Source organism: Mytilus galloprovincialis, chromosome 4 (genome assembly GCF_965363235.1).
Source record: "Mytilus galloprovincialis chromosome 4, xbMytGall1.hap1.1, whole genome shotgun sequence".
Classification (NCBI taxonomy): Eukaryota; Metazoa; Mollusca; class Bivalvia; order Mytilida; family Mytilidae; genus Mytilus; species Mytilus galloprovincialis.
This window is the reverse complement of record NC_134841.1, coordinates 102,395,160-102,419,594: the sequence shown is the minus strand read 5'-3', so window position 1 is coordinate 102,419,594 and position 24,435 is coordinate 102,395,160. Positions and strand designations below refer to the sequence as shown.

The 24,435-nt window shown below is 31.2% G+C and overlaps 2 protein-coding genes across 6 annotated transcripts in view; one reads left to right on the top strand and one right to left on the bottom strand.

Moving 5' to 3' along the window:
• Positions 1–1,863: 1,863 nt before the first annotated feature.
• On the top strand, positions 1,864–12,043 carry LOC143073658 (uncharacterized). The gene is made up of 4 exons (XM_076249359.1): positions 1,864–2,036; positions 6,514–6,554; positions 11,260–11,389; positions 11,892–12,043. Exons 1-4 carry the CDS (start codon positions 1,944–1,946, stop codon positions 11,991–11,993), a joined length of 366 nt encoding a protein of 121 aa, XP_076105474.1. The 5' UTR covers positions 1,864–1,943; the 3' UTR covers positions 11,994–12,043.
• Positions 12,044–17,743: 5,700 nt separating this feature from the next.
• The window catches only part of LOC143073660 (semaphorin-2A-like), an 84,829-nt gene continuing 78,137 nt past the window's right edge, over positions 17,744–24,435 (bottom strand). For all 5 annotated transcript variants that reach the window (XM_076249362.1, XM_076249361.1, XM_076249363.1 and 2 more), the window contains 2 exons: positions 23,970–24,055; positions 17,744–22,825 (listed from right to left, as the gene is read on the bottom strand). In XM_076249362.1, the coding sequence (XP_076105477.1) occupies positions 22,796–22,825; positions 23,970–24,055 (116 nt within the window). In that variant the 3' untranslated portion in view covers positions 17,744–22,795. The remainder of the gene's footprint in view (positions 22,826–23,969; positions 24,056–24,435) is intronic.

The window sequence follows — 24,435 nt, the reverse complement described above, 5'->3', positions numbered from 1 at the left end:
ACCAAAAGAATAAAATACCAACAATCAATTCTAATGTATAAAATTGTAAATGGGCTAACACTGATTACTTAGCAATGCTAAATATTGATGATGTGCAACGCCACAACTTACGATCTGTCTCCAATAACAGGGCCGTAACTAGCCCCTTTTAATGCTGAGGCAAAATGTATTCGCCGAGCGTATCGAGGCGAAAAATGTTTGGCGAGGGGTCTGGGGGCCGCTTAAGGCCCCCAGAAGCTCTGAGAAAAATAACGCAAAATCGTGCATTCTGAGCGTTTCCCGGACTCTTTCTTACATAGAAACGCAAATCATTTTTAGCTATTTTTTCGACAATATTCTGGTCTCAAAGCAAAAACATAGATTCATTGTTATTTAAGACTTTAAAGTTATAGGCCGGAAATTCAAAACATTAAAAGACCGATATGTAGGATAAAGCAAAAATCGTAATTCTCATAATCATTAATACCGGATCTGTCTGTCTGTTCTTGTCTTGTATTGTGCTGACTTGAGATTTTTTATGACTAGATTTAAATATAGTGACAGTCATTAGTGCAGTAATATACGTTAAATACTAGTATTGCTCAAGTCGACACTAGGGACCATATTGACCTTGTTTTACGGTATTTATGTTTCTTTCAGTATTGAAGACCCTCCAGCAACTATCAAGACGAAGAAAATGAATAAAAACTTTGACCATTGATCACTTGTATTATTTTTCTATACATTGACATTGTGAGCGATTAGCTCCCGTGCACGTGTACTTCATATTAATTTATTTTCTGTTAAATGGTCTGAACACGACTTAATGCAAATTTAACCCTTGAATGTAGAAGGTCATATGGCAATACATTGATGTTTTTTCAACAAATGATTTGATACCGGGAAATTGGTGGTCTTACTTTAATTAAAAACAAACCCGGGACACAGAAGTACAAACAATAGACCATCAACTCTGAAAACCAAAAGTAAAATAGAAACATGGATTACGAAAAATATGCAGGGGCGACATCAGAGAGTGAAGAGAACTTGCTTCTTGCAAGACACGTTCAGTGAAAACAATTTGATATGAAGACAATCATATGAAGACAATCTTTTGTTTTTGTTTGTTTTTTTTTTTTTTTTGAAATTTAAAACATGAGGCATTTGCCTCAATGTAGTTACGGCCCTGAATAATGATCTTTTTGTTCCAAGACCAAATACAAATTTTTATAAAAAAATCTTTTCATTATTCTGCAACCAAAGTATATAACAATTTACCACTCGAAATAAAAAAATGTCCTAATGAGGAATTATTCAAGAAACATAGTTATAATCATTTTCTTGAAAATTATATGCAAGTCAAATAATTTGTTTTCCTCTAACAAAACTATATCAAATATTGTCATTTATTTCCCTTTGTATATTTCAATGATTGAATTGTGTATATACTAGTAATATATATTGTAATTTAATGTATGAATGTATGAATGTTAACTGTATGCATATATTTTGTTTGAGGGCCTCAATGAAAATTATACTATTTCTAATTGAGTTACCCTCTTTAGATAAAAAATTTATTATTATTATTATTATTATTATACAAAAGTGTACTTTGAAAGATTCCCGCAATTTTACTTTGATTTCAACTGAACGGACTTTATGTGTCTAGTGAATGAAAAGTCTAGAGACGTATCATTTGGGATGATATTAATACGCAAACATGTTTTCTTTATTAAAACTTTAGTTTTTTTTGTGGAAAAAATATCGGAATAGCTATCAATTAAATGTATAAAATGTATAATTTAAAAAAAAATACTTGATTGACTTTACAGATTTAGCAGAATAATGAAACTGTTTAGAACTATATTTTATAGCGTATAGTATAATTTGGTTGTAATTTTCCAATAGCAACCACAGAAGCTTTCTTTTTTGGAAACAGTAGTTACACATTTTTCTCCATCACGATGAGCATGTCAACATCATTACGTTATGAACTGAACACAGGGGGTTCAAAAGCATTTAAAGAATCACGACTAAGACAACAAGAACGAATCCAGGTATCAGTATTAAAGCCAAAAGAACAGTGGTAACCAGGTCCTCAAATCTCATTTCACACCAAGTTGTTTTCCCTAAACTAAAGACCTAATATCTGATGTATATACATTTTTAAGACGGGATCAGTACATTCTGACTAAGAACTTTTATTTGTTTTTTGTCAAAGGAAAAAAACGACAACTCTTCTATTTCAAGAACACCCAAGCGATTGTTGGGTGATTTTATGAGGGGGGACAAAACCTTTTTGTGTTAACCTGTTTTGGCCCTTTTCAAGGTGTTTTTAACTGTTATCTGAGATCAATTTGAGCTGTTAACTGTTTTCTATCCACTTTGTTAACTGTTATCAGCAATTTTGCATTTTTTGTTAACTGTTTTTGCCAAAATTGAGGTGTTGCTAACATGTTAACGGACCCCGTATTGCACAGCTCCCCTCTTTTATCTGCATGCCATGCCAATTAATTAAGAAATTTTGTAGTTTGTTTAAAGCATGACTACAAAATTTGGCATTAAAAGAAGGTTAATTGTTACTTTTTTCTGTTAGTTGTAAAATTTTATCAGGGTTAGGAGGACATTTCTACGCACTGATGGAACACTTTCAAGAGCGAAAAAGTAAGACTTTATAGCACCAGAGAAAAGCCCATTTTATTGCAACCTTTTTAACCTAATTCAGCAAAAATATGAAATAATCAATGCATATTCAAGTGTCTGAAATCTATTCATAGTAGAACAATAAATGTAAAATATCATTCAAGTCTGCATAACATAAAAAATAACACGTCCTTTAAACATACAACACTAAATGTGAAAAAAGATACCTCAAATTAATAAAATTGTTCCATTGAACATGATGGGTTCTTGATATATAAACAAATTAATTATAAATGATAACCAGAGAACAAAAAAAAAGTCTTGTTAGGGTTGTTGTCCGAACAGTATGTAATGTGCACTTTCAGTGGAACATCTCTTTTTTTTTTTTACATATATATGATTAACGTGATTATCTAACATCAAACAAATATAGGCACTTATTTGAACAATTTATTTATTATGATGGAAAATTAAAGACAGTAAGATAACCTATATATTTTCTGGATTCACCAAAAGGACTATCTGGGCCCATCTGATTTATCCCCAAAACAGACCTTGTCAGTTGTGTTAATATGATCATGATCAGTATACAGTTTTTCAGCTCAATATTCTCCTTTTTATCATTTTTAAAATTATAATATTCTTTCATTCAATTTTCTTATCTGCTATGTTAACTTGGGTAAAGAAATAAGATTACAAGTAAGAAAGCTATACTTCTTTTTACCCATGTAGACCAGTGCTTAGGTGTCTGCTTGGACATACAATGTATAGGCTGCTGACGAGTAGTTCAGTTAATTTTCAAAATAATTTTCAAAATTGTAGTCCCCTGGTAACTTGTATTACAGACATTACAGAATTTAACAAATGAATCACTAGGTTTTTTTTACAATTTCAGTGGTAGATCCTGAACTTTTCATAAGGGAGCCAACTGACTGACCTAAAAAGGGGGGGGGGGGGGTTTGCTCCAGTCTTGCATCAGTGATTCCCTATATAATCAACCAATTTTTCTCACAAAGCTTGATCCACCTGTGACTTTGGTCCAAACATTCTGTATGTCAATGTTATGTATGTTTATTGATATTATTAGAATTCAATTTGACAGGATTCCGATGAAGGATCTGATCAGGATGAGGTATGGATGTACATTTGTAGGAAACACACACCAAAAAACATGACCTAAATGTACATGTAGATTTATATGTAAACAAACCCTTGACTTTTTATTTACTCTGTTGCTTTTATTTTGTTTACATTTGTCATTTATATTTATTGCACAAATAGATACAAAGCTTAATCCCTATTTTATCACTTTCACACAAAAGTCTTGACACAAATGGTAAGAACATTTTATTGAGTTTTATTCTCAAAATTTGCTTCCCTTTATATAGTGTTTAAAACTTTTTTTCATTGAAATTTTGTTAAAAACACTTATTTAATTAATGCTGGAGGAGTTAATTAAGTCCATTACGAGAAGATGTTACTAAGTTGTAAAACTTGTGTCTAATCCATTTGTCATTTTAAGCAATAAAGTATGTTTAAACTATTCAAACTCTCACATCAATAGATACCTACCTTTATAGGTGGTAATTTTTTAATTGTTGAATTGTTCTAGTAGAAGGGAACACCATTGGATAAATTTTAAATATCAGAACAAATCAGACAGCTCTTGTCTATGAACATTGCTTTATACTAAACAGAAAAATTCACCACAAAAAAAATCTAAATAAAAAAGTAAACGCCATTAGGCAGGTACACACAGATGCAAGTCTTCAAACTTTGAAATGAATAGTAACGTGGGACAAGATTTATTTAACTGGTCATTGAATTTTTTTTTTTATTTATTTTTTTTTTTATTGAAGCTTGTTTTTACTTTTTTTTAAGCATTAGATAATAGATACACTCACTGATAGTCATATACAGATAAAAAATTTTGCACATTAGCTTCAGGCTTAAAATAGAAATTCCTTATTTTGCAAAAAGTTGCAAACTTAATGCAAAGATAAAAAAGAATTGACATGTAGCTCCTTTAATTTTGGTATTCTTTAATTGTATTAGCATAGTTTTTATTCTATGAAAGTCAGTTCATAACCAAATGTATATGTTTGTACAATGTATAATGTACATTTGTATTTATCATACTCTACATAATTCATTTTCTAAAACATATAAAAATGAAAAGTTTAAGAAATATTTTTTAGCAACTAATTATTTGAGGAAGTAATTGTCTATGGAAATTGTGCCTTTCTCTGCTCTGTTTTATGAATGTTTTCATAAAAAGTAGCTATGATAATGCTAATTTTATCACCCCTGTTAATAAAATTCACTATGTTGAAATATACATGTAGCATCTGACAATATCAGTTTTTGATAGTCATTTGACTTTCACCTGTCCAATCTCCAAAACAATAATTTAATTGTTGTTTCTTCATAGACAGAAAAATATTGCATTCATTCCTGAAATCTATATAACTTATTTCATACACATTTGTATCAGGACCCGACCTCAATTTAGTACTTTAAGAAAAGATTCAACTACTTACATGTGTTAAATGGTTGTTATTGGTTACACTTTAATACATGTATGTTTATGAAAGTTGTTCAGTTTTCATCTAACAAATTTACATCCCCCTTTCTGTTGCCTTGAAAAATTTCAACCTTTTTAGCTCACCTGGCCCGAAGGGCCAAGTGAGCCTTTCTCATCACTTGGCGTCTGTCGTCTGTTGTCCGTCGTCGTCGTTAACTTTTTACATTTTGAACGTCTTCTAGAGAACAACTGAATGGAATGAAACTAAACATGGCATGAATGTTCCTTATGAGGTGCTGACCAAGTGTTGTTACTTTGTAGCTGATCCATCATCCAAGATGGCCACCAGCGGGGGACTTGGTTTAACATAGGACCTTATGGGAAATGCATACAAATGACTTCTTCTAGAGAACCACTGAATGGAATGAAACCAAATATGGCATGAATGTTCCTTATGAAGTGCTGACCAAGTGTTGTTACTTTGTAGCCGATCCATCATCCAAGATGGCCGCCAGCGGGGGACTTAGTTTAACATAGGACCCTATGGGAAATTCATACAAATGACTTCTTTTAGAGAACCACTGAATGGAATGAAACCAAACATGGCATAAATGTTCCTTATGAGGTGCTGACCAAGTGTTGTTACTTTGTAGCTGATCCATCATCCAAGATGGCCGCCAGCAGGGGGACTTAGTTTAACATAGGACCCTATGGGAAATTCATACAAATGACATCTTTTAGACAAACCACTGAATGGAATGAAACCAAACATAGTATGAATGTTCCTTATGTGATGCTGACCAAGTGATGTTACTTTGTCTCCGATCCATCATCCAAGATGGCTGCCAGTGTGGGGGCTTAGTTTAACAGAGGACCCTATGGGAAATGCATACAAAAGTCTTCTTCTAGAGAACCACGGAATTGAATGAAATCAAACATAGCATGAATAGTCCTTTCCTTATGAGGTGCTGGCCAAGTGTTGTTACTTTGTAGCCAAATTTTATCTGTTTTTATATGATTTCAAAAACCCAAGTAGAGTCAGGTCAGCAATACAGGCTCTTGAGAGCCTCTAGTTACATTACAGTTATAGTTATATTTACAACTATTTAAGCTAGTTTACATGTATGTTCATGACTACATGTATATGTTTTGTATTTCATCTTATGTGACATATGTTGTCATAAAGAAGCAAAAAAAAAGAAGAGTAAAAGATGAAAATGTTCATCCATCATTGTTACACTTAATATACTGACGTGATTATATACTAATTAGCATTTTGTATTGAATGTGGTCTAGATTCTCTTAAAATAGTTTATACTGGTTGTAAAAAACATTTCAATTACTTAATCATCATTTTTCTTTTACAGACAGATGAAATGATGGCAGACAGACAAAATGTTGTCAGATTGTAAGTTTGAAATAGTAATACATTTTATATTGTTACAAAATAGTGAGCACATATTTATACAGAAAAACTGAATTAAAATTGTGACCATTGTAGCTGGAACTTATTTATATATATATAGAATGAAATTCAAAACAGTGTAGCTGTGGCCATTGATTGACACATTAAATTCATCCATTGACTGGGACAATTTAGGTGAACGTTTGTATGTAACGACCAATGCTCACTATGTACTTTTTAAAGACACTTAAACTATGGGGTCATCAAAGGTTCTCAACACCTATATAAAGTAATTCGAAAAATTAATCAGAAATAACACGATATTTTGATTTATATCAATTATATAAATCAAAACACAAAGGTTATTCCTGATTAATTTTTCGAATTATTTTATAATTAAAGGCGTTAAGAAACCTTTGGTGACCCCACAGTTTAAATGTCTATCGTAGGTACGTCGTGAACAGTGGTCGTTACAGACAAACGTTCACGTAAATTGTCCCAGTCAATGGATGATTTTAATGTGTCAATCAATGGCCACAGCTACACTGTTTTGAATTTCATTCTACTTAGTTTGAGAAATAAGTGAACACTTTTTGGACTGCATCTTTGTAAATTTGATATGACTACAAGCTGGTACCTGATCTTGACCTCATTTTCATGGTTCAATGACTTACAATATGTTATTCTAATCATCATTTTAGCAGGGTAAATCTATCAGTATATGCCATGGATTATATGTGTTCAGTCTTCAGTAAACTTCTTTTTGTGCAAGAAACGCAAAACTTATGAAAAAAAACAACATTTTGAAATTACATATGCATGTTTTATGCCCAGAGTCTTAAAAAATATGACTGGACATTCATCAAACAACAACAATACACTAGTAAAAAGAGAGGCTAATGATATATTGATGCCACAAGGACATTCATCAAACAACAACAATACACTAGTAAAAAGAGAGGCTAATGATATATTGATGCCACAAGGACATTCATCAAACAACAACAATACACTAGTAAAAAGAGAGGCTAATGATATATTGATGCCACAAGGACATTCATCGAACAACAACAATACACTAGTAAAAAGAGAGGCTAATGATATATTGATGCCACAAGGACATTCATCGAACAACAACAATACACTAGTAAAAAGAGAGGCTAATGATATATTGATGCCACAAGGACATTCATCGAACAACAACAATACACTAGTAAAAAGAGAGGCTAATGATATATTGATGCCACAAGGACATTCATCCAACAACAACAATACACTAGTAAAAAGAGAGGCTAATGATATATTGATGCCACAAGGACATTCATCAAACAACAACAATACACTAGTAAAAAGAGAAGCTATTGATATATTGATGCCACAAGGCCATTCGTCAAACAACAACAATACACTAGTAAAAAGAGAGGCTAATGATATATTGATGCCACAAGGACATTCGTCAAACAACAACAATTCACTTGTAAAAAGAGAGGCTAATGATATATTGATGCCACAAGGACATTCGTCAAACAACAACAATACACTAGTAAAAAGAGAGGCTAATGATATATTGATGCCACAAGGACATTCATCGAACAACAACAATACACTAGTAAAAAGAGAGGCTAATGATATATTGATGCCACAAGGACATTCATCGAACAACAACAATACACTAGTAAAAAGAGAGGCTAATGATATATTGATGCCACAAGGACATTCATCGAACAACAACAATACACTAGTAAAAAGAGAGGCTAATGATATATTGATGCCACAAGGACATTCATCGAACAACAACAATACACTAGTAAAAAGAAAGGCTAATGATATATTGATGCCACAAGGACATTCATCGAACAACAACAATACACTAGTAAAAAGAGAGGCTAATGATATATTGATGCCACAAGGACATTCATCGAACAACAACAATACACTAGTAAAAAGAGAGGCTAATGATATATTGATGCCACAAGGACATTCATCGAACAACAACAATACACTAGTAAAAAGAGAGGCTAATGATATATTGATGTCACAAGGACATTCATCAAACTAGTAAAAAGAGAGGCTAATGATATATTGATGCCACAAGGACATTCTTCAAACAACAACAATACACTAGTAAAAAGAGAGGCTAATGATATATTGATGCCACAATGACATTCATCAAACAACAACAATACACTAGTAAAAAGAGAGGCCAATGATATATTGATGCCACAAGGACATTCATCAAACAACAACAATACACTAGTAAAAAAAGAGGCTAATGATATATTGATGCCACAAGGACATTCATCAAACAACAACAATACACTAGTAAAAAGAGAGGCTAATGATATATTGATGCCACAAGGACATTCATCATACAACAACAATACACTAGTAAAAAGAGAGGCTAATGATATATTGATGCCACAAGGACATTCATCAAACAACAACAATACACTAGTAAAAAGAGAGGCTAATGATATATTGATGCCACAAGGACATTCATCAAACAACAACAATACACTAGTAAAAAGAGAGGCTAATGATATATTGATGCCACAAGGACATTCATCAAACAACAACAATACACTAGTAAAAAGAGAGGCTAATGATATATTGATGCCACAAGGACATTCTTCAAACAACAACAATACACTAGTAAAAAGAGAGGCTAATGATATATTGATGCCACAAGGACATTCATCAAACAACAACAATACACTAGTAAAAAGAGAGGCTAATGATATATTGATGCCAAAAGGACATTCATCCAACAACAACAATACACTAGTAAAAAGAGAGGCTAATGATATATTGATGCCACAAGGACATTCGTCAAACAACAACAATACACTAGTAAAAAGAGAGGCTAATGATATATTGATGCCACAAGGACATTCATCATACAACAACAATACACTAGTAAAAAGAGAGGCTAATGATATATTGATGTCACAAGGACATTCATCAAACAACAACAATACACTAGTAAAAAGAGAGGCTAATGATATATTGATGCCACAAGGACATTCATCAAACAACAACAATACACTAGTAAAAAGAGAGGCTAATGATATATTGATGCCACAAGGACATTCATCAAACAACAACAATACACTAGTAAAAAGAGAGGCTAATGATATATTGATGCCACAAGGACATTCATCAAACAACAACAATACACTAGTAAAAAGAGAGGCTAATGATATATTGATGCCACAAGGACATTCATTAAACAACAACAATACACTAGTAAAAAGAGAGGCTAATGATATATTGATGCCACAAGGACATTCTTCAAACAACAACAATACACTAGTAAAAAGAGAGGTTAATGATATATTGATGCCACAAGGACATTTGTCAAACAACAACAATACACTAGTAAAAAGAGAGGCTAATGATATATTGATGCCACAAGGACATTGGTCAAACAACAACAATACACTAGTAAAAAGAGAGGCTAATGATATATTGATGCCACAAGGACATTCATCAAACAACAACAATACACTAGTAAAAAGAGAGGCTAATGATATATTGATGCCACAAGGACATTCATCCAACAACAACAATACACTAGTAAAAAGAGAGGCTAATGATATATTGATGCCACAAGGACATTCATCCAACAACAACAATACACTAGTAAAAAGAGAGGCTAATGATATATTGATGCCATAAGGACATTCATCCAACAACAACAATACACTAGTAAAAAGAGAGGCTAATGATATATTGATGCCACAAGGACATTCATCAAACAACAACAATACACTAGTAAAAAGAGAGGCTAATGATATATTGATGCCACAAGGACATTCATTAAACAACAACAATACACTAGTAAAAAGAGAGGCTAATGATATATTGATGCCACAAGGACATTCATCAAACAACAACAATACACTAGTAAAAAGAGAGGCTAATGATATATTGATGTCACAAGGACATTCATCAAACTAGTAAAAAGAGAGGCTAATGATATATTGATGCCACAAGGACATTCATCATACAACAACAATACACTAGTAAAAAGAGAGGCTAATGATATATTGATGCCACAAGGACATTCATCAAACAACAACAATACACTAGTAAAAAGAGAGGCTAATGATATATTGATGCCATAAGGACATTCATCAAACAACAACAATACACTAGTAAAAAGAGAGGCTAATGATATATTGATGCCACAAGGACATTCATTAAACAACAACAATACACTAGTAAAAAGAGAGGCTAATGATATATTGATGCCACAAGGACATTCTTCAAACAACAACAATACACTAGTAAAAAGAGAGGCTAATGATATATTGATGCCACAAGGACATTCATCAAACAACAACAATACAGTAGTAAAAAGAGAGGCTAATGATATATTGATGCCACAAGGACATTCATCATACAACAACAATACACTAGTAAAAAGAGAGGCTAATGATATATTGATGCCACAAGGACATTCAAACTCATAAGTAAAAAATAATTAAAATAACAAACAATAGTACACAAAACACAACAAAGAAAACTAAAGGCTGAGCAACGTGAACCCCAACAAAAACTGGGGGGTGATCTAAGGTGCCTTGGAACTTTGGAAGGGTAAGGAGATCCTACTCCACACCCATCATGTTGCTTATGTAAAGACATGTGTTAGTAATTAGAATTGCTTTGTTATTGAATGCATGATATTCATTTCTTTTGCAAACAGAGAATTAATAACCAATCAGAGAGCTGGATGGCATACAAATTTAGAAAAAGCCAGTTGGAATAAAAATATACAGCACCAAGACAAAAAAATTCAAGAAGAATTAAGACTAGCTGCTAAAGCATCTTTAGCTGTAAGTTATTGTATTTATCATTATTAACTTGTTTGAGATGGCCCAGATCTTTACACCTGTAAAAATTCAGAAATCAGCTTGTTTTAAGTACATGTACATTTATGATTTATTTTGTTATGTTTTAAAAGAAAAAATCAATTTGCAAACATATAACTGTGTGAATGTTTTAATTTGAGATGAAACAATGATATGATATGGATTCGCATCATTTTGTCAAAATAAATAGCTTTATTATATTCTGATCACTGACAGTAATAGTTTTATATTTTGATATTCCTTATTTTTAAAGATTGCTAAATCAAACTTCATTGTGTATGCTTTATTTATTATATAACTAAATGATAAAATCATTGCATTTTTGTTGTTGCAGTAAACAGGTTCAATGGCAATGTTTTTGTATTATCGATATCCATTTTTCTTTTTCTTGAATCTCTTTTAAAAATACAATTGATGTAGATTCTCCAGAGTTATCTCCCTTAGATCATGTGATTTACTTTTACAGGTCAGACAAAAGGCATTACAGAACCAGATAGCTAGAGATTCAGAGAAATATGAACAAGAACTACACTTGAAAGGGAAGACATTCTTCAAGCAGAGAATATAAGTTCAAAGGGTTAATTTATCTCAAACTGTCAGATTTTATTTTTTTTTGTTATATTTAAAAAAACATGCCTTTGAAAAAATGTAAAATGCATAAAATAAAACGGAAGATTAAATATGTGGGTACAAGTTTATTGGTTTGAAATATTTCAAACTGTCAGATTATTTTTTTATCGTGAATAACCAAGTCTTTGAAAAAATATAAAATGTATAACATAATATGGAAGATATGATATGAAGGAAGAAAAAAGATACTTTAAACAATTTTATAATAAAGAAGAACTTTGTCAGCATTTTATTCTTTTTAACAATTTCACTTTACAAGTATTAACTATAATGGTATATATTTCTTTTCATTTATTATAAGTAAAAAAAATATCTAATAAAATCAGCATTACGTATAGATCAAAAACTCTTCAAGTATTATTATTGAGTGTTGTTAAGATACGGTATATATCTTTTTATAAATAGTTTAAACCTGTTGTCAAAGTATTACATGGTCTTGTTTCAAGGGACAAAAATGTTTTTATTTTACTCAATGTATTAAAATGGTCCAATTGATTGTTTATGCAGCATTAGCTCGTAAAATAGAAAATATGTTTGAATTATATTTTTATAATTCTTATTCTTAAATTATTTATGTTTTATGGTCTACTTGTATGAATTTACCTAAATCTGCTAAAAGTACTTATTTATGAGGTTTAAAAATCCATCTTGATGTAATAATTTTATTTATACATTTTCCAGTGCATTATTTCATGTTATTGTCATATTATCTAAGATATACTAACAGCATTAGCTGGACTGATATTGTGTCATTTATTTTACATGTTGAATAAATATGCATTGGCTTTAAAACAAATAAACTCCTCTTCTTTTTTTTTTAGAAATATATTTTTTTCTTGGAAGTCTGTGATAGTTGTTTTTCATGACAAAATATAATTATATTCACTTATCACTTGTTTATATCATTAGCATATTCATTAAAGTATAAATGATTTATAATGGTTTTGTAGTATTTATTAAATTGCCATGATGTTATGATACATCTAATCAATATTATATATACAGCCTCATTGATTCTAATGAAGTGGATTTCCCCTTATAGTACACAAAATTCAGTTATAAATGATTCTTGTAAATAAGATGCTGTTTATAAAGTACTTTAAAAGACGTTTTTCTGTACTGACAAAAAAAACAACAGGAAAATTTCTCAAAAAAAATTTAGAGAGATATACAAGAACTGAATGTATAATGATTTTTGGAAACTGTTTCATTAGATCTGTACTGTATTATTTCAGTATCCAACTTTTTTTTTTATAGCTGAACACAACTCCCCTCAAAACCGTTAGACGAAAAGCTCTCAGACAAAAACAATTGAGATGTATGATTGCCAAAAAAACCCCATCAACCCGAGTTCAAATGAATTGAATGTAAGCAATGATAGACAACCTTACAGGCTTCAATAATGAGAAAACCCTTATACTATATAGTTGTCTATAAAAGGCCCCAACATGAAAAATATGAAACACTTCAATTGAGAAAACTAAAGGTCTAATCTATAACAAGACAGTTGAAGAAATACAAATATGAAAGACATGATGCAATGACAACTGCAGAACTACAGGCTGACTTGGGACAGACACAAGAATGTAGCAAGGTTAAATATGTTTAAAGGTAGGTTGCCCTCAATAGTAGCTGACCATTTATATTGTAATTTTGAATCCATCATAGTTACGGATGTGCAGGACTCCATATTTTGAACAATTGTACCATAATTCCTTATTTTGCAAAAACGCCATACTTACGTTTAAATGACAAGGAAAGCAGCATAAAAAACAAATGCTCGAAATGCACTATAAAGTAACATAAGTTTGGGTTTGAAGAAATCTTTAGTTGAATATTTATCTTTTGTGTATATTTTATATTCTGTTTTCCGCCAGAAAAATTGCTCGTTAAATACACGTTGACTTATAAATTGATTTGAGCTAGAGTTAGTTTTCTTTACATGAAATATGTAAGACAAGGGACTACAGTGTATTAGTAAATGACAAGTCATACTTAATCAGTATGTAATCGGGTCTGAATTAAAACCAGATGCTCCACAAGGTGCAGCTTTATACAACAGCAGATGTCGAACCCTGACCAGTTGAGGTAAGTATGGACACAACATTCAAGCTTGATACAGCTCTGAATTGTTGATTGTGATTAAAACAGTTGACACAGCATAGGTTTCTGACACAGAATGAATGTAGTCTAATGAACTTAATTTATTTTTGCTTTTGAGCAATACATCATGATTTTGAATATTAATCCCCTCGAAAAGAAAATTTGAAGAAATTTTCATTTTAATTTCTGAAATCTGAAATGAGAATTATTATAAGACGTAAATTTTTTTTTGGGGTCATAAAAAAATGTGTAAAGAAATAATATAAATTTATTTGGTGCTACTATATATAGAATAGAGAAGAATGAGTGAACAAATATTGACTGATTGTTGATTGCTGAACTACCAGTAGCAAATATTTCAAACATGTTGAAGACGATTTAAAGGGGCACTAGCTACGAGATATATAAAAAATCTAAAGTTTGATTTTTTTTGTTCAATCAATAATGAATGTGATATAGTGAAATAACAATTCGCTTTTTGCAGCCAAAAAGGTTCAATTTTGTCAAATTACGATAAGAAACATTGATAATTAGTAATTCACTTGCAAGTGAATGAGTCGACCTCTTTAAATCCGTATTCATGTGAACTTCAATTTAACCCCTAACTAGAGATTGACAACGCATGCATTGTACGTGTACTTGTTATTTAAAGAAAAAAGAATGTCAACAATGAAAGTGAAACTACGGTAAATCATTTGATTACTAATTTGATGCACATAAAATCATTCTTATACGGTTAAATACAATGAGCAGGGCCGTAACTAGCCTCTGTTAAAATTGAGGCAAAATATATTCGCCGAGCGGAGCGAGGCGAAAAATTTTGGGCGAGGGGTCTGGGGGCCCCAGAAGCTCTGAGAAAAATAACGCAAGATATTTTTTTTCGACAATCAGGTCCCAAAGCAAAAACAAAGATTCATTGTAGTTTAAGACTTTTAGGTATTAGAGACAACATTAAAAGACCGATATGTAGGATAAAGCAAAAATCGTAATTCTCATAATTATTAATACCGTATCTGTCTGTCTGTCTGTTCTTGTCTTGTATTGTGATTAGACTTTGGTGATTTTTTTATGACTAGATTTAAATATAGTGACTTTGTGTGTGATTATGTCCCCATACTCCTTTATTATCTGTTAAAGGGTCTCAACACGACTTAATGCAAGTTTAACCTTTCAATGTTAAAGGTCATATATGGCAATACCTTGTTTTTTTTCTTCAAATTATTTGATACCGGGAAATATGTGACCTTACTTTAATTCAAACCTTGTCAGCTATCTAGTTTTATTTACAATAAAACAAACTGTTTTGTATTCTTTGATATTAATTTCAATTATCCACGAAGAAAGGACAATTTTTTGTGTGTCCCCTGAGTAGCATCGCATGTTCTTAAAATAAATTTTTCGCACAATTCTTGACAGCGGTGGACATGCAACATTGCAAAACTACGTTTACAAATGAAAATCAACGCTCAGACTATAGTCATAAAGTAGGACAATAAATGAACAAAAGACAAACCCAGAACACAGAAGTACAAACAATAGACCATCAACTCTGAAAACTAAAAGGAAAATAGAAACATGGATAACGAAAAACATCCAGGGGATACACCAGATAGTGAAGAGAACTTGCTTCTTGCAAGACACTTTCCGTGAAAACAATTTGATATGAAAACCTTTTGTTTCATTTTTTTTTAAAATTTTTTTACATGAGGCATTTGCCTCATTTGCCTCAATGTAGTTACGGCCCTGATGAGAAACATCTATTTTTAATGTATAAAATAAAATCAAACAGACCTATAAAAATCCAATTGCACGTGTTGGTTTAATCTATTCATCTCTTTATTTATGTTTACATCGCTTATATGGTCATCTGAGGTCAAATCCATAGTTAATTAGATGGCGTCTGGACTAAAATACACACGAAACGAACCTATATATTATCTACCCCATGCTCTGTAAACTGTTTATTTTAGACTTTTGATAGTTTGGATAAATGTTTTACATTGTTATAAATCAACTATGAGAATTTAAGTCAAATTGGTGACCATGAATTTGACAGCTAGTGCCCCTTTAAGAAATATGGAAAATGGCCTAAAAATTTGAAGACAGAAGACTCCCAATCTAAGCATCATCTTTATAGTGGTGTGAGTAAAGAAATAAATATAATTACACTCTGTTTTACTTTATAATTTGATAACACAACTGGATCCTCTGAAAGTACAAGGTTCATCACATTTCATATGATTGATTGATTGTTGGTTGCTTTACGCCGCATTAGCACAAAAGGCTATATCGCGGCGACATTTCATATGTAGTGTTATGTTAATTAGACCCAATGCAACTAAGTTGTATAGGATATAATTTTTTGAGTCGTCTATCCTTCTGTCAGTCCAGTTCTTGTCATCATATTTTCTGAAACCACGACAGATTATCAGGAATCTTTGTATTTTAGAGGTTATGCCCCTTTGAACTGAATAAACTACTTCAACAGTTTGTCATCACAGCTCCTCTGAAACCACACAACAGAATTTCACAGTAATCATCTTCCTTATTTCATGTGAAAGTACATAGAAACAATACATTTTAGAAACTATTGATAAAAAATCATATGACTGGTACTGGAAGTTACTTAAAATATTTCCTTTTTTCTACATTTTTTATATTTTTGGAAATCTGTCTAAGCTATCTTCCAAAACCGGAATTGACATGTCCAGAAATAACTTATTCAACCATCATTTCCGTAATTTTCTGATCAACCTATTTGAAATTAAAGGCGGACAGATATAAATTAATTTTTATTTTTATGCACATCTGTGAAAAGTGAAAATAAATAATACCAAACTCCCAGGAAAATTCAAACCAGAAAGTCCCAAATCAAAGGGCAAAGTCAAACCAGAAAGTCCCAAATAAAAGGGCAAAGTCAAACCAGAAAGTCCCCAAATAAAAGGGCAAAGTCAAACCAGAAAGTCCCAAATCAAAGGGCAAAGTCAAACCAGAAAGTCCCAAATAAAAGGGCAAAGTCAAACCAGAAAGTCCCCAAATAAAAGGGCAAAGTCAAACCAGAAAGTCCCAAATAAAAGGGCAAAGTCAAACCAGAAAGTCCCCAAATAAAAGGGCAAAGTCAAACCAGAAAGTCCCCAAATAAAAGGGCAAATTCAAACCAGAAAGTCCCAAATAAAAGGGCAAAGTCAAACCAGAAAGTCCCCAAATAAAAGGGCAAATTCAACCCAGAAAGTCCCTTATCAAAGGGCAAAGTAAAACCAGAAAGTCCCCAAATCAAAGGGCAAAGTCAAAAGCTCAAACACATCAAACGAATGGATAACAACTGTCATATTCCTGACTTGGTACAGACATTTTCTTATGTAGAAAATGGCAGATAAAAACTGGTTTTATGGATGGCTTGTATGGCAAACACATAATATTCCATTGTATTGTGTATCAATATGGTTATAATATTAAACTGGTTTGATTGTACTATTGGCATAAATAAACTGCAGTACAAATAAACAGTTTTGGTTCAAATATGGATTGCCAGTTGTGAAGCAACAGTTTTTGTTTTCCATTATGAACAATAAGAAACAAAGTACAAATATTATCTATTTTTAATGATAGCATAAACAAAATAAATTAGAAATAACAGTAAAAATGGTTTAAACACATTTAACAACAAATATGGTATGACATTATACAGGATTTCTGTTTCAAACAAAAATCATCTATCTTAACCATTATAATCAAACAAAATTTCAGAAACTAACCTTGTTTTTCCCTTCAAGTATTAGTTCTTTGAGTACAGTACATTAAGGATATTACATTTTAATGGTAAAAATTCACAAGATTTTTTTGTATTTGCTCAGTTTATGACAGCAAATATAATTTGTGAACTACATGTTAAGAAGTTTATCATTAATGTTGCAGTCAATACAAAATTTATACTTGTTCAAGTTACAACTAAATTACATAAAACATGTATGTTATAAATAAAATTCAATGTTTTGAATGATTTCTTAAAACTTGTCACAACAGAACAGTTTTTTCATCTTTTTTGTTGCGAAAAAAAACAACATGAAATAGTTATAAGATCTAAAAAGACTTGCAAAATTCATACAATACTGCAATAAATCTTATAGCCTAAACAAGCTTAGTACGATTTTGAGTAATACATCAAAATAATAACAAATTAAGATACGGTATACTCTATTTTTTCTCTTATATCGAAACATATCTTAACTTAGCTATATAATAATGCAAAATGTGTTAGAAAACATTATTTTGTGACAGTTCTGACCTAGTGAGGTCATCTTGACCCTACAATAAATTAACTCATCAATGAAGACCACACTCCAATGTGACACAATTGTTTGACCTTCAAAAGAAAGGAAATCGTCTCCTATTGAAAGATATATCTGACATCTCCTTTTTATTTCTACGATTCTATATGTAACCAGATGCTCCGCAGGGCGCAGCTTTATACGACCGTAGAGGTTGAACCCTGAACGGTTGGGGCAAGTATGGACACAACATTCAAGCTGGATTCAGCTCTAAATTTGGATTGTGATTAAATAGTTGACACAGCATAGGTTTCTGACACAGAATGAATGTGGTCTAATGAACTTAAAATTTTTGTTTTGCCTTTGAGCAATTCACTATGCTGTTGAATATTAATCCTCTCAAAAAAATGTTTGAATAAATTTTCTTTTTATTTATGAAATCTGAAATGAAAAAAATTGACCCCCCAATTTTTTTTTCACATCCCCCTATCCCTTATTTCAAAACTGATCTCAATTCAAATTTCTAATGAAGTTTGCAACAATAACTACTCATTTAAATACATCATAAAAAATTAAAATGTAAAAAAAGTGCTTGTTATTACTGAATGGTAAAGATTGTTTTAATCTATCAGTTGGTAGCAAAAGTGAATATACATTGTATATTGTATAAAACAATGATTTAAGTTGATTCAACTACTATTCTGGACAAAGAAAGATAACTCCAATTGAAATCCAATTGGAATTTCTTGCTATTGCACAATATTGTGCAATTAGATATTTCTGGCTATTGTGCAATACTGTGCAATTGAAAATATTTGCTATTGCACAATACTGTGCAATTGAAGATTTCTTGCTATTGCACAATACTGTGCAATTGAAGATTTCTTGCTATTGCTGAATACTGTGCAATTGAAAATTTCTTGCTATTGCACAATACTTAATATAATAATTTTGGATCCTGATATGGACCAACTTGAAAACTTGGCCCATAATCAAAAATCTAAGTACATGTTTAGATTCAGCATATCAAAGAGGCCCAAGAATTTAATTTTTGTTAAAATCAAACTTAGTTTAATTTTGAACCCTTTGGACTTTAATGTAGACCAATTTTAAAACGTGACCAAAAATTAAGAATCTACATACACAGTTAGATTTGGCATATCAAAGAACCCCAATTATTCAATTTTTGATGAAATCAAACAAAGTTTAATTTTGGACCCCGATTTGGACCAACTTGAAAACTGGGCCAATAATAAAAAATCTAAGTACATTTTTAGATTCAGCATATCAAAGAACCCCAAGGATTCAATTTTTGTTAAAATCAAACTAAGTTTAATTTTGGACCCTTTGGACCTTAATGTAGACCAATTTGAAAACGGGACCAAAAATTAAAAATCTACATACACAGTTAGATTCGGCATATCAAAGAACCCCAATTATTCAATTTTTGATGAAATCAAACAAAGTTTAATTTTGGACCCTTTGGGCCCTTTATTCCTAAACTGTTGGGACCAAAACTCCCAAAATCAATACCAACCTTCCTTTTATGGTCATAAACCTTGTGTTTAAATTTTATAGATTTCTATTCACTTATACTAAAGTTATGGTGCGAAAACCAAGAAAAATGCTTATTTGGGTCCCTTTTTGGCCCCTAATTCCTAAACTGTTGGGACCTAAACTCCCAAAATCAATACCAACCTTCCTTTTGTGGTAATAAACATTGTGTTTAAATTTCATTGATTTCTATTTACTTAAACTAAAGTTATTGTGCGAAAACCAATAATAATGCTTATTTGGGCCCTTTTTTGGCCCCTAATTCCTAAACTGTTGGAACCAAAACTCCCAAAATCAGTCCCAACCTTTCTTTTGTGGTGATAAACCTTGTGTCAAAATTTCATAGATTTCTATTAACTTAAACTAAAGTTATAGTGCGAAAACCAAGAAAATGCTTATTTGGGCCCTTTTTGGCCCCTAATTCCTAAAATGTTGGGACCAAAACTCCCAAAATCAATCCCAACCTTCCTTTTGTGGTCATAAACCTTGTGTTAAAATTTCATAGATTTCTATTCACTTTTACTAAAGTTAGAGTGCGAAAACTAAAAGTATTCGGACGACGACGACGACGCAGACGACGACGCCAACGTGATAGCGATATACGATGAAAAATTTTTCAAATTTTGCGGTCGTATAAAAACTGAATATTAATTTATATGTGCAATAACAAACAATAGAAATAAAAATAATACTGATATACCAGTTTCAATCAAGGTACTATGTGTGATGTACTTATAGCGAGAAAAGCAATCGAGTTGAGATGATCAATGATAATCTGTTTATCGCTATTTTACCTATGACAACGTTGTCAATTTCATGTCAATTTCGTTAGCAACGCCACATGCCTGCTTAGTTTCTAGCGATAATTTTCCATATCAAGTGAGTAGCATGATATGAAAAATTATCACAAAAAAAGATCAAAGGAAAAAATGCACAAAATAGCCATAAAAATAAATATCAATGTCATTGGAATAAAATCCTTTCAATCTTATAGCATTCTATGTAAAATGGGATGAAGAGGCATGAGTAATGGACTTTACAATGTTATGAGAAATGAATAAATGTTTTCTTTTATGAAATTGAAATAATAATAAATAAGTTGGCATATACAATAGGAAATCCTTAAATCTATGAACTGTGTCAATTTTGTAAAAATACACACTGTTCTATAGCATTTGTTTCCATATGAAGAGAATATTGATGATTCTTTAACAATAAAATTGAGAATGGAAATGGGGAATGTGCCAAAGAGAAAACAACCCGACCATAGAGCAGACAACAGCAGAAGATCACAGGTCTTCAATGCAACAAGTAGGATTTAAAATTCAAGTACATTTTGTAATAGAAAAAGAATCAAAATTTTGAACACCAAAAATACATCCATAATTCTTTGTATTCAAATAATATTACTCCACTGATAAAATATTTGAAAATATATTTAACATGTTATTTTGAGTATAAACTTGAAATATGCAAATTGGTTAAAAGTACAAGACATTCATGAAATGACTGGCAGTGAATTCTAATTTTTTCATATGGATGTTTACTTTGTAAAACTGTAATCATGTTAACAAAGTATTCTATTATCTCATCATAAAATGACAATGTATCTTCCATGAACAAGACTAGAAATTATTAATGCTGCTTGATATAAGGAGGATTACAAACTATATATTTTTCACATTTGACAATATAATAATTACAATTACACTTGTCTTGTGTGAGTATTGATCAAAATCTATAGACATCATTGAGAAAGTCCCCAACAGAATTTCCAAGCATATACATATACTGATGAAGAGTCTTCACATTATTATCAAAGCTTATAATTTAATAAACAAAAGAAAAACTTAAAAGACTACGACTTTCAGCCGAAGGCTTATAACAGTTTCGTTAGAGCATAAATTATGAAAACTTTTAAAGTTAAAAAGCAGATTTGTAAAAAGTAATGATTTATCTCAAACTTTAATGAATGAACTATGACATAGTTAAACTTTGTTCAACATAGCTGAAACAGGAATGCACAATTTTCAAGAAATATTTATACACAAAGAAATAAAACTTTAAAAAAGGCTTTAATTCATAAAAACACAATAGAACACCATCTTCCATTTTCTTTTTTTGATAATATGTACTTAATAACCAATTATAACATAAATATGGCAAGTAAGCTTAAGTTGGGTTGTTAAGTACATTTCTTTTCACAAAGCACCACTTGATCAACATTAACAGTTTGTTGTTTATCATACATTCTTTTGTAGAATTTTCATCATCTTCTAGATCTGTATTACAAATGTCTGGGGGGAAATGTACATTTGTCACATAAACTGCACCAAGTACTCTTAAGCTTGTGGTAAAAGTTTAAGCATTCATGCAATACCACTACTTAACGTTACACTTTTGTGAATGCTGTATAATATCAACACTTTAGTGAATGCTGTCTAATATCAACACTTCAGCACAGTAATAATCAAATCGTTACTGCGTTGGTTACAACACGTCACGACAACTTGAAGCTGATCATTTCGGAAGGATAAGCCAACCCTTCAATCTTCGCTTGGATTTCTACTTTTTTGTTCACTGAATTGATCCCTGGATTATTATCGTTCCGTCTCAGAAGTTTTTTTTATAAATATTTGGATTTGAAGATGAGGATATTTCTAATTTAGATCATAGGAATCTGTTTCAATTCAGTCTTGAAGTAAATTGTTTTACCCTTGTGTTATTGAGTAAGAAACAATATCGTTGATAAAATGAACACATCCGGGATACTTCTTAATGCCTCTAAGAAAATGTCCATACCAAACATTTAATTCTAATTATTTCCAAGACTACACTTACTTTGCTGCAAAATAAAATTAAAATCATAAATTAAATGAAAGAACTGTTACCCTATCTATCATGATTTTTATCTATGAGTATAAGAATAAGTGGCATATAAGTAAAAGGTACCAGTCACAGAATACAGAGACACCTTGTTTAACAACTTGTCATTTACAACAACCATGTAGAGCCCCTATCAAAGCATCAGCATTTAAATTTAAAATTTTTTGATCCCACATCTTTAACCTATCTGTAACTACCAATACAAGCAAGAATTAGTTAAACCCAATCAAATAGTACAAATAAATACAAAACAGTTGGAAATTCATCCTTTCCTAGAGGAGCTTTTCAGATTTTTTCTCCCTCAAAAATATATTAAGCAATGGTTATAAAATCTTAAATCTAAGATCATTTAAACAATGCTCACTACATTTCTAGCCAGTGATAAAATTTAAGTTACAGTATTGGCTAATAAACTGTGAAAATGAATAACGGTCATTTGTCACTTATGTAATGTATATTCTTCATAATGAATTAACACACAGTTTACCACATACTTTAGACTGATCATGTTCCATTTACAGGAATCTTAACCAGATCACAGGAAGTGATGTCATGGCCATATGACATGTACTAGATTTATTATTGTGACGGTTGTTTTTTGGTTAACCAGATTTTTCTAATCAATCTTGTGTCAATTTTTCCTGAATTTGATGTAAAAACCTACTCTCCTGCTCAAAAACCTACTTCTTTTGTTCCTCACAGGTTCAATATACAATATAACAAAGAAATTGTTGTCCATAGTTGCTGTCGGATACATTAGATTTTTTCGTTTATTTTGTCTAAAATGAAGCCATTGGTATTTCCTTTGAATTATTTTACATATTGTCAAATCAGTATTTTTAAGACAACTTGTCATAATGAAATGTTTAACCCCATCACATTCCGTATGTCTTTTGTTACTGTATATCATATTTGTTATTTGTTTATTGTTTTGTACATAAATCAGGCGGTATGTTTCATTGTTTGAATGGTTTTACATTTGTCATTTTAGGGCCTTTATAAATTACTATGTGGTAGGGGTTTTGCTCATTGTTGATGGCCATACTGTGACCTAAAGATGATAACTTCTATGTACCACATCTTATTTTTATATTTGAACTTACATAGTTTGTCTGGAGTTGTTTCCCTTTCTCAAAATATTCACACCAATCATCAAATTTCGCCCTGTAAATGTTTTTAAAATTGTTCTCTGCAAGAAAATGAAAATGTTACAGTAGATTGTATAAAGTATTGTAATGCAACATAATTAAATTTTTTTAGTATTAATCAGAGTTATCTACCTTGACAATATGATAAGTGGTATACAGGAACATAATTTACAAGACAAATCAAATATGACTGGATTTGGTATTTTGAAGTAATATTATGACAGCCGATATGTAATCATGTAGATGATATCCATTTCATTGAAGCCTTCTGTATAGACAAAAAAGCTTGTCTGAATATTCTTAATGAACATCTCCATTTTTTAATAATTTAATTTTGGATGCAACATGTCTTTTTATTAGCTGAAATTAGTCTACCAGCTCATTGACATAATTTTGTCATGTGACTGTAAAATCATTAACT